This window comes from Tenrec ecaudatus, chromosome 4 (genome assembly GCF_050624435.1).
Source record: "Tenrec ecaudatus isolate mTenEca1 chromosome 4, mTenEca1.hap1, whole genome shotgun sequence".
Classification (NCBI taxonomy): domain Eukaryota; kingdom Metazoa; phylum Chordata; class Mammalia; order Afrosoricida; family Tenrecidae; genus Tenrec; species Tenrec ecaudatus.
This window is the reverse complement of record NC_134533.1, coordinates 70,962,310-70,978,203: the sequence shown is the minus strand read 5'-3', so window position 1 is coordinate 70,978,203 and position 15,894 is coordinate 70,962,310. Positions and strand designations below refer to the sequence as shown.

The 15,894-nt window shown below is 41.8% G+C and overlaps 1 protein-coding gene across 3 annotated transcripts in view; it reads right to left on the bottom strand.

The window, feature by feature from the left end:
• MRPL48 (mitochondrial ribosomal protein L48) overlaps positions 1-11,449 on the bottom strand; it is a 51,489-nt gene extending 40,040 nt beyond the window's left edge. Inside the window, exons 1-2 of one of the 3 annotated variants that reach the window (XM_075546257.1) lie at positions 11,295-11,449; positions 1,666-1,718 (exon numbers count right to left, since the gene is read on the bottom strand). In XM_075546257.1, the coding sequence (XP_075402372.1) occupies positions 1,666-1,718; positions 11,295-11,315 (74 nt within the window). In that variant the 5' untranslated portion in view covers positions 11,316-11,449. Of the gene's footprint in view, positions 1-1,665; positions 1,719-7,882; positions 11,114-11,294 lie in introns of those variants that run through there. The other 2 variants (XM_075546258.1, XM_075546256.1) reach the window with 2 other exon arrangements.
• Between the last annotated feature and the right edge of the window lie 4,445 nt (positions 11,450-15,894).

Genomic DNA, 15,894 nt, shown 5'->3' with positions numbered 1-15,894 from the left:
GCTGCTGCTTGAGCCAGTTCTCTGCTTCAGCTGGCAAGGCTCACTTCCTGCAAGATGTCCCTGAGGAGAAGCCACATGGACCTACCCTGATGCAGCCCTGAGTGCTGGAGCACGCATGTGGTGACCCCTGCCAGTGCTGAGATGCTTACACATTCAGACTCGGCTTTCCTCCTGTAGTTGGCATCGTTGCGTCTGTCTTGTGAGATGGAGGAGAACTTTGTGGATTGGTGTTGGACATAAAGGTTAATGTTGGACTTGTGGGCTTGGGCAGCCCTGGGTTGGAATGTTTTCTTCATGTGCACTTAACCTTTATATAAAACTCTCTCTTACACTTGAGTTTCTGTGGATCTGTTTCTTTAAAGCACCCAGACTAACACATCATGGTTGGTAAAATGGAGGGGCAGCAAAAAAGAGGAAGGCCCTCGATGAGATGGATTGACACAGCGGCTGCAACGATGGGCTTGGGCATGGGTACAATGTGAGGATGGCATAGGAACGTGTAGTGCTTAGTTCTGTTGTGCACAGGGTCCCTATGAGTCGGAGCAGAGTTGATGGTGCCTGTGTTGGTCTGGGTACTTTAGAGAAACAAATCCACAGAAACTCATGTATGAGATAGAGTTTAATATATAGGTTAAATGTGCATCAAGAAAACATCCCAACCCAGGGCTGCCCAAACCCACAAGTCCAACATTAGCTCATTAACCCATATGTCCAACACCAGTCCACAAAGTCCTCCTCTATCTCACATAACAGATGCAACGATGCTGACTGCAGGAGGAAAGCCGAGTCAGTGAATGTGTAAGCATCTCAGTGCTGGCAGGGGTCTGATCCAGCACCCAGGGCTGCATTGGGGTAGGTCCATGTGGCTTATCCTTGGGAATGTCTTGCAGGAAGTCAGCCTTGCCAGCTGAAGCAGGGAACTGCTAAGGCAGCTGCAGCCTGGTGCGACAATCACAAAGCAAGGGACCTGAGAACTAGAAAGACGAGGCTCACTGAGCCATTTATCCCTCCGCCCTTCAATTAACCCCACATGTGTTTATCAGCCAAGTTGGCACAATAAACTAACTCAGCACCTAACAAAAAGTCTGTTTAACATTTTTTTTAAGAAAGCAAAAACACCAAAACAATAGTTCAGCTTACTAATACAAAACGTCTAACTTGCTTTATGCTTTTTATGAACGATCTATATGGTATCAAAGTGACAAAAACAACTTGAAAGATGAGATAGGAACTTAAGAAGCAGGCAGTATACTTATTTATGTCAATGGAGAAAGAACTCAGAAAAAGAGGGTAAGAATGGTTATACTACTCAAAAAAGGCACTATGTATCACTAACTGGTACATGCAGAAATTGTTGAATTGATAAATGTTTGCTGCGTGTATTTTCAATAACATCAAAATATAAACATTTTTTTTCAAAATATAAACATTTTAAAAAACGAATTTCATGCAGAGAGAAGAGCAGTGGCGAGAATGACCAGGATTTTGGTGTGAGCACCTCTACGAATGGTGCTGCCATTTACTAAGAATTAGGAAGGAGGAGTAAAATGTCGCGTAGTTAGGTTAGAGATGCTTACTGGACATGCAAACAATGAACGAACAATTCTGTGTCAACTAAGAAAAAGGATACAGAGGTTAGCTCTACTTATTAATTGTTATCCTTACCTGAAGAGGGAAATGGCTTGTTTGAAAACGGGATCATTCCTCAGGCACAGCACCTACAGCCAAACAGACACGTTAGGACAATCTTAAACATCCACAGCTTCCAAGCACCTCTTCTCACGAAGTCAAGAAATTCAGAATACACACTCCAAAAGGATTCAAGGTTCTTGTCTAGCAAAAAAGGTGTCCTAGAGTCAACATCAAACATGCAGGCGGTCAATGTCTCATCTCTCTTATTCTATCACCACAGAAAATGCTTAGAAACAGAGGCCCCTGCTTTTTGTTACTGTTACCCAACTTAATCTATTTTTTCTAGTATCCATCAATAATTATGATGTATCTAGCATATAGCATAATGCAAGGGACCTTCTTAAATCCTCTTTACATCTCAAAACAATACCCCAAGGAAATTTTCAGGTAAAGCAACAGAGGTCGAGAGATTATATTCCAAGAAATTATTACTCCTCGGTGGCTAATAGGTCTCTGCCTCTGTTACAGCACACCGCCTCAGTGATACACTAATAAACAATGAGAGGAGGCCTGAGCAGTGGCCATTGGCCCTAAGTCTTCCCTCCCCCACAATTTCAGTCTCACTCAGCCTGGACTCTGAGGCACCCACTAAGGGAGAGTAGCATAGAGCGATCTTTTTATGAAATAACTAGACAACTATTAAATGTCCTTACATCTATAGCATAAAGAGAAAATCCTGCGCATAGTCACTAAAGGTAACCATTTCAATTCCTTCAATATATATGTGCTCAAAGTCTATTATGCAAAGACAAGGAAAGTCCGAGAAACGGTCAGAGTCAAGAAGAGCCTAAGGAGACACTACAACTAAATATTATGATATCCTGGATGGAACCCTAGTACTGAAAAATAACATTAGGTAAAACTAGAGATATGGGGGGGGGGGATTAATGATGTATCAATATTGAATCATTAATTGTGACAAATGTCATATTACTATAAGACTTTGGTAATAGGTGAAACTAAATGTGGGGTATATGGAAACTCTATGATCTTTGTAACTTTTTTATAAATCTAAAACTATTCTCCAAGAAAAACTTCATTTTAAAAAAAAAAAGTCTATTATGTGCCAACTATGCAAGGAGACAGTTAACTTGAGAGGAAATATAAAAACAAAATCTAACATGAACTATGAAAACCTTTATATCCTATACGTAAGAAAGGGAAAACCCCACCAAATTCACTGCAGTGGAGTCATAGTGACCCTCCAGGAAAGCACAGAACTGCCCATGCGTTTCCAAGACTGCAACTCTTTAAGGGAGTAGAAGCCCCAGCTTTCTCCCGAGGAGCGGCTGGTGCTTTGCTTTCAAACTGCAGATGGCAGCCTACTGTGCAAGAAGCCAGGGGCAAAGGCCCAAATAATATGTAATATCATGTATAGAAAATATCCACAATATACACATCAAAAGATTCACTAAAATCCTTAAGATCACCATGGACCCCTGTGTTAAGCCAAGAGATCATCAGGGCAAAAGTCAGGTCATAGTCATCTCAGATCCACTGCAGACACTCAGTAAAGGTTTGTTTTGATGAACACGTGACTGGAAAGAAGCACACATGTGATAACCATCACTACCATTTTTGAAGCACTCACATTTATTTTGGTGACTATCATATATCTAAAGTAAATAACCTTACAAGGTAAGTATATTATCCTCATTTTAGAATTGAGGAAACTGAGATTGAGTATTTGCTCCAAATCATACAGCTACTATCAGCTTAGATTTTTAGCTCATCAATTTTCTCATAACTCTATACCTCTCTCAAATGAATTAAAAGGTTAGTGCTCAGGAAATCAGGGAAGAAAGATATCAACTTAGCAAAGGTCTCTGGAGAATATGAGGTCATAAAGACTGGGAGGGACATGAATAGACAGTAGGAATGGCAAAATGTCGACATGTTCCTAAAAAATCACAATGAAATAAGATGCTAAAGGATTTTGTAAAGGGTGTGTGCAGTATGTTTAAACTAATACTGACGAGCAAAAAATGCAGAGCCAGGTACTGAGAGCCCCTGGAACTCTGAACTCTCTAGTTGGATTCCCCACAAACTGCCATACCTTGGCTAGTAATCCCCTCTCTGGAGTTAAGAGCCGATCACTCTAAGACCTTTCAACCATGAAAAACTGAGCAGAAATGAGAGTGGACAGAGCATCTATTTTAAATGAGTCATTTCATACAGAAGCATTAGGGGATGGGGAGATGTAGATGAGATGACTTTTTCATCATTTTAACCGTTTGGAATTTGAAGTCTTTACAATAGCCTAGGATTTAATTATCAAAAAGCCAGACTTCAGAATTGACAACTTTCTGGAAGGCACTCAAATTATGGCATGAACTCTCCCTTTCAGCTCTGGGAAATGTGTTTCTTCTCCTCTGCAATGCTTGGCATTATTTATCAGGACAAAAGCGATCTATTTTGGGACTGTATCCACAAATGCCAACCTCCGTCTCCTCAGTCAGCAAATGAGCAGTTCCGGCTCTGGAACAAGTGGTAATGTGGAAGAGGAGGGCTGTCATGCAGGAAATGAATGACTAAGGACACAGCTGCTGCAGCTGTTATAAAAATACCTGGCCCTTGAGCGTGGCAACCGGGAACCAGGGAAAGAATGCACAGTTCTGAAGAATCAAAGTCACGGGGCAAAACCTATAGTGCAGTGGTTCTCAACCTTCCTAATGCCACGACCCTTTAATACAGTTCATGTTGTGGTGACCACCCCCCTAATAATAAAATTATTTTTGTTGCTACTACATAACTGTAATTTTGATACTGTTATGAATTGGGGGACCCCTGTGAAAGGGTCATTCGACCCCCCAAAAGGTCGCGACCCACAGGTTGAGAACCGCAGCTCTAGTGGGAGAATAGCTTGTTGAGAGTAGTGGGTTTGGGACCTGTGATGCCAGCAACTGAGAGCAACTGTATGAATATTATTAACAGGATTGATCATTTCAATCTAAATACATTTATGCTTATATATTAATCAATGTCATTTAAAACAGCATTGTTACTACAGTTTTTTAGTATATCTTTTGTGCTAAGTACTTTATACTTACCCTTTACAAATGATTGCCTCCATGTTATAGAGGGGAAAAATAAGCTTAGGTAAATTGCTCCAAGTTGTAGGGTTGGGAAGAGTGTCAGGAATTCAAACCTAAGTCTGTTTGAATGCAAAAGGCAAGTTCTCCAGTCTGTCTCAAAATGCAATGACTCCAATTTATACTACTGATATTTCAATAATAGTAGCATCAATAGTCCCACCATTTGTTGAGAACCTGCAAGAAGACACACTCTCGAATCCTCATGACCACTCCGTGACTTAGATATTTTTGTCCCCATTTTATAGTGAGGAAACCAAAGCTAATAAGTGATGTGTTCCAGTGACTCCATAACCAGGGGATCTCTCCACTCTCCACTATCACATAATCCTGACACAAAGTAAGTTCTGTAGTTACCTGACAATTCTTATTTTTCTCCCTGGGCTCCACAATCTGCAGCAGAAGTTACTTTTGTCGTCGGAGTGGTTAGGTACCATCAAACTGAATCTAACTCGTGTGCATCAGAACGAAACAGCCCACTTGTGCGTCCTCACAATTATTCTTATGTGTGAGCCCATCGATTCAACCATTGTGTCGATCCATCTTGTCTAAGATTTTCCCGTTTTGACTGCTCCACTACTTTACTAAGCATAATATCCTTCTCCAGAGACTCGTCTCTCCTGACAACATGTCTAAAGTAGATGAGACCAAGTCTTGCCCTTCTTGCCTCTGAAGAGCATTCTGACTATACTTCTTCCATGAAAATTTTGTTTGATCTTCCGGCAATCCACGGTACTTTCCATATTCTTTGCCAGCACCTCAGTTTAAATGCATAGATTCTTCGTAGGTCTCCTTCGTCAATGTCCAACTTTAACACAAGTATGAGGCCAATGAAAACACGATGGTTTGGATCAGGTGCAACTTAGTCCTCAAAGTAACATCCTTGATTTCCAACACCCCAAAGAGGTCCTGTGCAGATTTACTCAATGCAACACATCTTTTCATCTCTTGACTGTTGCTTCCATGAGCACTGATTTAAGACAGAATCCTTGACAACTTCACTTTGTTCTGTTTGCTATGATGTACTATTTGTCCAGTTGCGAAGAGTTTGGCTTTCTTTACATTGAATTGGAATCCACACTTCATCAGCAAATGCTTCAAACCCTCTTCTCTTTCAGCAAGCAAAGTTGTGTCATCTGTATGACACACGTTGTTAATAAGCCTTCTTCCAATTCTGATGCCATACTCTTCTTCATATAATCCAGCTTCTCTGATTATTTGCTCAGCCTACAGATTGAATAAGTATGGTGAGAGGATGCAACCCTGACACACACCTTTCCTGATTTTAAACCAAGCAGTAGACCTTGTTTTTCTGCACAACTTCATTTTGATCCATGCACAAGTTCTGCATAAGCAAAATGAAATATTCCAAAATTTCCATTCTTCTCAAGGCTATCCATGGTTTTTTATGGCTCAGTTGAATGCCTTTGCATAATCAATAAAACATAAGTAAACATCTTTCTGGCATTCTCTGCTTTCAGCCAAGGTCTACCAATGCTAACCCTTATTCCAAGTTCTCTTCTGATTCAGCTTGAACCTCTGGCAGCTCCGTCAATGTACTGCTATAACCATTATTGGATGATCTTCAGTAAAATTTTACTTGCATGTGATATTGTTCTATAATTTAAGCATTCTGCTGGGTCACTTTTCTTTGAAATGAGTACAAGTATGGATCTCTTCCAGTCAGTTGACCACGTAGCTGTCTTCCAAATTTCCTACCATAGATGAGTGAGTGCTTCCAGTGCTTCATCAGCTTGTTAGAACATTTCCATTGGTATTCCAGCAATTCCTGAGCCCTGGTTTTGGTAATGCTTTCAGTGCAGCTTCACCTTCTACCTTCAGCACCATTGGTTCTTGCTCATATGCTCCCTCCTGAAATGGCTGAGTGCCGACTGGTTCTTTTTGGTACAATGATTCTGTGTATTCTTTCCATCTTCTTCTGGTGGGTCCTACAATGTTCAATATTTTGCTCACAGAATTTTTCAATATTGTAACTAAAGGTTTACTTTTTATTGAGTTCTTTCAGTTTATTATAAGCTGAGCATGTTTTTTTCTTTTTGGTTTTCTAACTCTAGGTCTTTACACATTTCATTAAAATATTTTACTTTGTAGAAAGAGGGAACCTATTCCTAATGATCTACATAAAACCCCCTCCCTGGAAGACGGACAACAGAAAAGTAGGTGAAGTGAGACATTGGACAGTGTAAGATATGACAAAATAATAATTTATAAATTATCAAGGACTCATGAAGAAGGGAAGGTAGGGGAGCGAGGGGAAAAAATGAGTAGCTGATACCAAGGACTCAAGTAGAAAGGAAATGTTTTGAGAATGATGATGGCAACAAATGTACAAATGTGGTTGACACAATGGATGTATGGATTGTGATGAGTTGTACAAGACCCCAATAAAATGATTTAAAATAAATAATAAACGCAAAAAAATCACAAAGTGAGGGGGGTGGGGATGAGAGAATCTTTGACATGATTAGGCATTACCTGAAAAGGGATTAGCAAGTACAAGGTGTATGGTTAATGGTTAAAACGCTAACAGTGGTGATAATGGTGGTGGTGATTATTCAGCTCATTTATTAAAGAATATGTATTGAGTACCTTAATTGTGTAACTGATGCTAATAATAAAACCATAAACAAGATAGAAAAATGTTCCCATCCTTCTGAACTTACAGTATAGACATAATCAGGAAATAACCTTCGTGGACTTTGTTCTTCTTGCCCTTTTTGGTATTCTCAAATGTGTGTCCTCTTAACCCTACTGCTATCGAGTCAATTCTGACTCATAACGATCTTTGAAGACAGAGTAGTACTGCCCCTTTGGGAGTCTGAGACTTCAAATCTTTACAGGAATATACAGTCTCATGTTTCTCCCACAAAGCAAATGGTGGATTCAAACCACTGACTTTTCGGTTAGCAGTTCAGTGAGTCATCCACTATGCCACCAGAAGTCTCCTAATTAATTTTTTGTGTGTATTTTTTATTTATCTTAATTAGGTAAAGGTTTACAGACAGACCATAGTTTTATAAAATACACAGTAAAATTCAACTTATTCACTGCAATCCTCCCAACATACCCTAACTTACCTCACTTCCTCTGGAGGCTTCCTGTTTCCATTGTCCATGCTTTCCTAATACTCTGAACTTTGTCTTTGGGTAAAAGCTGCCCTTTTGAGCTTTAACTGGTGGATTATTCTCACACATGGGTGAGTTCAGTTCCAGACTGGCTTGGTCTCTGGTATGACTCCCAGTTCTGCTCCATGTTTTTCTCCCATTCTACTCAGGACCTTCTAAGGTGATCCCTTCCCAGAGCACTTGGTAGTGACAACTGGGACCCTCTAGCTCTCCTGGCTCAGGCATCCTACTAATTGGCTTCAACACTCACTGCTAGGTGTTCATAGAAACTCTGATCCATTTTAGCCTTCATTTTTTTTTTTTAGCCTTCATTTTTACCAGAAAAACACCTTATCTTTTATAGGGCTGCTACTTCTGGGCTAATATATTAGGCATATACCTGTTGTGGCATATATCTTTTGTGATCACCACTGTATGGTTCAAGAATGGTAATGTCTGGGAAAAGAGTAATAATCTCAGGGCAAGTGACATCCAGCTGCGAGTTAGACACTCCAGGGTCGTCTATTCTCTGTGCAAATTGAGTCAGTATCCTTTCCCTGGTGCATTCTGACTTCCCCAGACACCATCCTGCCATCTCTATTGATCAATATTTTTTTCCGAAGTATGAGGAGTATCAGCATTAATATCTTAACCAAATCCATCTTGCTGTACTACTACTCTTTTGACACACAAAAATTTTATGATTCAACCTAACTTTATGCAAGCAACGCAGGGCTTCTCACCCATCTAAAATGCAAGATAATCTGAGCCCCAAACTCCTAGGGTCCCAAGGAAAAAGTTCAACTATGTACTTCCTATGTAGCATCACCATTTGTTAATTTATTTACTCATTTAACATTTGTCAGGTACCTATTTAGACCAAATACACTATGAACTAGGTGTATGAAGAAAATACAGCTCCTTTCCCACAAATCCTTCTAGTGAAGAAGTTAGATATGCAAATCATTTACTACACTACAATGTGAGATAAATATAATTGGTTGTATGAATCACATACAACGAAAGAGCAGACAAATGGAAAGAGCAGAGAAGGTTTCGTTTCTCGTTGCACAGAGAAGGAAAACCTGCATTATTATGAAATTGTGAAATACTTGGGAGAGGTAGAAAATCTAGGCCCCAAGGAATACATCTGGGACCAGTAGGCGCTGAGGGGTAAACTCTTGGCTGGCATCAACATAGAGGTGGCCTTCCAATCAGATGAGCTTAGCTCTTCCACAGAACAACCAATTACAAGTGTGGAACAGCCCCCTCCAAGTGAAGAAAGCACTGCCAAGTGAAGAAAGCACTGACCAGCAATTGTAAGGAACAGCCAATCACCATGAGTCCTCGAGGACCAGCCCACCACGAGAGAGGACCAGCCCAACCACCACAAACCTGGAAGAGCCAACCATCAGCACAAAGCAATCAGCCATTCAAAAGCACAGGGGAAAAAAAGGACAGAGAAGAGGTCTGCTCAATGGAAGTCCTACAGCGAGGCTCAGAAGACCTCATTGAGAATAAAATCATCCCAGATACTAGGAACTCTTCAAGAAAGCATAAAGGAGCAGCCAGACCAATGATAAATGTATGTTATCACCAGCTGATAAAGAGGGCAAAACAAAAGAGACTGAACCAATTAGACCAAAAGCAAGAGTCTCAGGTGGACTCCAGCATTACATGTAGTAACCCCAGGTGCATAGAGAGGCCCAGAGATCCTTGACAGCCTGATGGTTTTACAGTGAACCCCATAGAGACCATATCTGACAGCAATATGGGATACCTATTGTGATGATTACAATCAATAAAATCAACCTGTTGTGAAAAGGGTAAAAAAAGAAAGAAAACCGAGTCTCCGGTCTCAGTACCATGACTTACAGGTTATATTTATGATCTATAAGCAAGTCATTCATTCTGTAAAATATTTGAGAACCTATTATTTACTAGACTCTATTCCTGGAGCTTCTGTTTTCTCCTCTGTTATGTGCCAGGACTGTGAGGTTATATTGTGAAAATCTTAAGAAATTGTACACTTGTAATCTTTACAATGCCATGCAGTGGGCATCAACAGCCTTTTTTAGAGAAAGGTAAAATGGGCTGCCCACGGTCACACAGCTAGTAAGGGGCTGAACCCATATCTCATGCAATTCCCATGAGCGTTCCTAATAAACATACACTATTAACGAATAATTCAAGACAGGCCGTGGCAAAAATGGTTACAAGACTACTGACAGTAATGAAGTATCCAAAGATGATCCCTGCTAGGAATTCAGAAAAAGAACAGACACTTCTGACAGGATGCTCAGAATGGTTTATGGAAAAGATGAACCTCCGAGAATAAAACATTTGGGTGAGAAGGCACAAGAGTAAGAATCAAGAAAATAGTGCAACATTTGGGAAATAAGGAGAGCAAATGGCCAGAGCACTTGGCAGAATGGGGGAGCAAAGTCAGGGTAGCAGAGGCAGAGGTAAGAGGCATCACACACTGAGGGGTTCTGTATGGACTCTCCTGGTGTGCCCAATGGTTGGAAACAGGTGTCCTTCACAAACCACCCCTTCCTTCCAGCCTTCTTCAGAACCAAAGCAATTAAGCGCAGGAACGCAAACACCCATCTGACCATCTTCAAGCTACGGAATTTTGAAACTATTCTTTTTTTTTCTTTTACCCCAAATCTCACAAATTGGCTAACGTGAACAATAACATATGATACAGTATGGCTTGGGTCCTTAAGAAAACTCAAACCTAGAGACATTCTAAGGGCATGAATGAGCAGCAATGATTATGTTGTACTATGTTTCCGGGAAAAAATTTCTACAATTAATACACAAATTGACCTTGTAACATAAACGGCTAAAACGAGCCACTACTTCGCGCAGCAGGGTCAACGGAAAGAACACAACGGAAATCTGGATGCAATCACGGTGTTCATACGGTTTTAGCCAGTCACGTAAATAAGGTTTGGAAGTGAAAATGCGGTTCATCACTACTCTTTTATCACCAAGAAGCCTCACATCCCAATCAGTTCATCAAGCCAAAACGACCTTCGCAGAAGTAATTGCTATCTGATGACAATGTAAAACGAAGATGACCTTCCCAAGGTCATGCGAAATTTCTGGGCCAGGTCCTAGTATCGTGATGCCTATGCTCGGCCTGCCCCTTCCCCGGTCAATGGGCAATCCGCGTCTCAACGGAAAAGAGGGCCGAGGGCACCCGGTGAGCAGAAGAGGGAGCGCAGGCCCTGATGCGGCAACGGAGCGCAAAGGCTGCCGGGAAGGCTTCTCGCCAGTCTGACCCGGATGTCCGCGGCGCGGGGAGGTCGGCGCGCGCCGCGTCCAGCTGGATTCCTCCTTCCACCCTCGTGCCCCTTGCGCGTGGGACTTCCGTTACCTTTCCTAGGCCTCCGTTCATCCTTGGTTGCTACCACCTCAGAGGCCAGCCGAACGTCCACTCCCGCGGGCACGGTTCCCGGAAGCGGAGGGGACTGACGGAACGGCTTTGACCGGGCCGGTAAAGAGATTCCACCGGGCCGGGCTCGCTCCCGCAGCACTTTGGTTCCGGAAGCGGAGGAGATGTCACGCCAAACTCCTCCCCCACTCCAGCTCAAGCGTCGCTTCCAAGGCTGTTTGCCTTCTCTGTGCTGCCCCAGGACTCTGCACAGCGCTCCGCTATTTTTCACCAACCCCGTTGTTGGGTGCGGCGGAATGACAGAGACTGTTCCCTGAACCACAGAACATTGCCCGGTCCAGAAACACTGCCTGATCTTGCGCCGTCCTCACAGTCTTTGCTAGGTGTAAGTCTATGATGCAGCCCCTTTGTCGAGCTAGCTCGTTGAAGGTCTTCTAACAAACGGAACGTTCTTCTCCTTATAACATGTACCAAGTATGTAAAATGAGTCTCGCCATTGTCGCTTCTAAAAAGCATTCTGACGGTAGCTGTTCTGACAAAATTTTGGTCATTCTTCTGGCCGTCTGTGAAACAGTCAATATTCTTCGCCAGCATCATAACTTAACTCAAGGACATCGATTCTTTATTTATTGTCATCTTGCACACGCATTTGAGGCCATTGAAAATACCATGGTGACAGCTTTGCTTTTTAACATCTTAAAGAAATCTTTTCCAGTTTTGCCCAGCACAATATTATATATACTAACTCTTCCTCATATTTATTGTGAGCCCTTCGAGAGGTCTGAGGTCCTGCTTGATTAATTCATCCCAGAAAGAGAGAGAAAGAAAAGTAGATTAACCTTTTTGACATTCAAATGCTGCATAAAAATTAATTAGAACTTCCCTTTATTGAGTGACCATTATGTGCAATGCATTATGCACAGTGAATCGCTTGACATTCCTCACAACAATCCTGTTAGTAAGACCACTTGATTTTTACAATTCAGGACAGTAGGTCAAGGGATTCAGAGACATGTCTGATGTCAATCAAAAATAGGCAAAGCCGAGTTTCAAACTCAGTTTCTGTTACTTCAAAGTGCTCTTCCTCTGACACACGCCTTCCTATATGAGGTGATAAGATCACTGCACGTATTATTACTTTACACGCATGAACCATCTACTTAGTGTACTACTCAGTGACAGGCCTGTGGTTGAACTGAGATGAAGGTGACACAGTCCGTGCCATTATGTGGTTCCTAGAGATAAGGGGAGGTCAAGTCATAAATAGGCAATTATACAACAACAAGAAATTCCAGTTACAGAGGCAGATAGAAATTTTATATGCAAAAGTGACACATAAAATGTGCACATACCTTTTGTCAGCAAAGGGAATCCAGGAAGTAATTGTTATTGCTACTGCTACTGTTTCTAGTATTACTATTATCACTGTTGCTCTTGGCAAGGAGAAGATGTAAAATTTGTTCAATCTCAATGAAGCTTATATGATAGGCTGCTTTGTTGTCACAACCCCTGCCATGATTCCTCATCCTAATGTTTTGCCAATTTTTTTTTCTATGATGAAATTCTAAGGGGCTGCAAAGAGCAATATGGTCCATCTGTTTCCCCCAAAGGTAGCCCTTCTCCCTTTGGGGGCAGAGTTGCTAGGAGACCATTTGGAGAGATAAGTTGTCATCCTTTCTTCACCACAGTGACTGATTAGGGCTAGTCACTCAACAGCTCACTGCCATCAAGTCAATGCTGACTCATAGAAGAGCTGCTGGTAGTTTCAAACTGTCAACTGTTCAGGTCACGGCCCAACCTGTAACCACTATACCACCAGGGCTCCTCCATCTAAAAGCCTTGGGGATTTTTAATGTGCATTTTTTAATAGGAAAAAAATAAGCAAACATCTATCAAGTGCTTAGAATGTGTCAACTCAAGTCTTTTCAGCTATTTGAGTTCATTTAAGTCTTCCCAATAAGCCTGTTAGGCTGGTGATCATTATACCAATGCCATAGATGAGGAACAGAGGCACTAAGAAATTACTTCCTTAACGTCAGCTCACATTGCAACAGTTGATCTATCTGATTGTAATGTCTGCGTTCCTTCTACTATATAGGATTGCAATTGCAGATTTTCAAAAGGACAGGTGGGCTAGGCTGAAAATATTTCTTTCCTTGTCTAGGCCAGGCAAGTACAATCTGTTAAGATACAAATCCATTTTTGTACTTTCCAGGGGGTGGAGTTAGGGAGCAGAGAGAACACATAGATAATTCTTTTAAGAGTACTTTAAAAGTTCAGAAATCTCAGACCCTGCAATGTAGCCATTTCCATGAATGTATAGAGAGGGATATTATTGTTGCCAGCTCTGCTGCTGATGTCATGTGTTCTAAAGGAACATGTGTCCTGACCCACCAGGCTGTGAGGATGATGTTCCTGATTAGAGCAGCCAGTCCACAGAGAGGACAACATGGCTGGCCCCACTATGAGACATGATGCCCCTTACTGACCCATGGTGCTACAGGGGACAGCACCAGAGACACAGTGTGGGAATTGCACCTGACCTGATTCCACCACACCGAGACAAAGCACTGGGAGAGTGCAGCAGAACAGCAAGGGAATGGAGCAGCAAGGTCCCCAATGCTAAAAGTGGACTTTGGGGCTAGGGAAGGGTGCCCCCCCCCAAAAAGGAACATGCATGAGCTTACTGAGACTCCCAGAAGCACATTTCTACACAGTTATGACCAGAAATGTTTACCTATCAATCATTCTGTGACTTATTTTGCCTACATCTCCACCATGGCTACTCTCCAGGTATTGACTTTCTTGTTTCGTGCTTCATCCTTTTATAGACTATCCACAAACCCCCCTCTAAAAATCAAGAATGTCTATTTTTCACCTTTGTACCTGCGACTTATAGTCCAAAGCCTAGCCATGGTTAATATACATCTGTTGAATTATGCCTCTTCTCTTTTTTCTCCCATCTGAAACCCATCCCCATAATGATATTTCTGTGTCTAGGACACCCATTGTGTCAAGCACATTTATACGTATGTTGACATCATCATTTCAAAAACATTTTCTTTCTACTTGAGACCTTAATATCAGGTCCTCCTTTTTTCCCTCCCCTACCCTCCCATCCTCATGAACCCTTGATAAATTATAAATTATTATTTTCATATCTTACACTGTCCACTGTCTCCCTTCACTTATGTTTCTGTTGTTTGTCATCCTGGGTGGGTGGGTGAGTTTATATGTTGATCATTGTGATTGGTTTCCTTGGTTTCCGCCCCCCTTTCCCTTCCTTTCATGGTATCGGTGTGGCTACTTCTGGGAGGTTATCTATCCTGGATTGTTCCTGAGGGATTGTTCCTGGGGGGTTCCTGGTTGTTCCTGAGGGGTTATCTGTCCTGGATTGTTCCTGAGGGGTTGTTTCTGGGGGGTTCCTGGTTGTTCCTGAGGGGTTCTGTGTGTCAAGAGCTCTGCATTGTTTCTCTTTGTCCTGTCAGCATTTGGCATGGGTCATAGAACACAATGAGGCTCCAATAAATGTTGAATGAGATCATGAAGGAAGGAATATTAACAACTTCCTTGTTGTAACCACAGATTTCCCATTTTTCCAAGGATCTTGCACCCCAAAAAGCATGGAGAAACTTTGCCTTTCTGACTTTGATTTTTATAAGCCAGACTTCTCTAGAAGTCTTTAGGGGAAGAAAAATATAAAAACCTGGTGCATTCCTTAGTCCAACCACATCAGAGAAAGCTTGAGGGAACAAGGGAGAATAAAGACAGGCCTTTAAAAGATGACGTTTGATCTCAAGTAAACTTCCTTTAAACAATAATTCTGCGGTCACTTTTTACAGGCAGTTTCCCAATAGCTCCAAATAGCTGTGTTCTATGACTTAAGCTACCTCAGATGGTAACTACTTTAGCTTCTCATTATTAATGATATTTATTTTTGTTATGGTTTAGACACAAAAGAAATCATACATAAAAGAAAAGAAAGATAAAAGGCCAGTGCTGGAAGAGAACTAGCTACCTAGGACGAAACAGCCTACACTTTACAAGAATCTTTCTGCTTGTGTAGGGCTGGGCTGGATGAGTACAGATTACCTAACCCTAGCGAACAAGTAAAAGGATGATGAAACAGTCTGTAAGAGGGAAGCTCAAGTGGTTAGTGAGATCATAGGAGCCAGGTAAGAAGGGAGGGAGAGAGGCACCCATTAGGCAGCTAGGTGAGTAACTCAAGATAATACTCTCTGAAAGCCATGGCCTGTATTCAAGTGAACCAGAAAAACCTTGACCTACAAAGAGCTCCTCCAACATAGGCACAATGAGAGACTCCTACAAGAGGATCTCATCTTCCCCACCATCCTCAGATTGGCAGCACTAAGCCATTTTTGTAGCTTACATTATTACTCAGCATTAGGAGAAGTTGTGTTGTGGACTAGGAAGAATCCTTTGTGTTGTCACTGCTCCGTGTTCAGATATCACATATGTAATAGGAAACGGAAACATCTGTAATTCCACTCCTGCAAACTGCTCCTAGTTCCTCGGGAGGTTCTCATGCCTGGGAGTCTGAGACTAGGAGACACCCATCCAC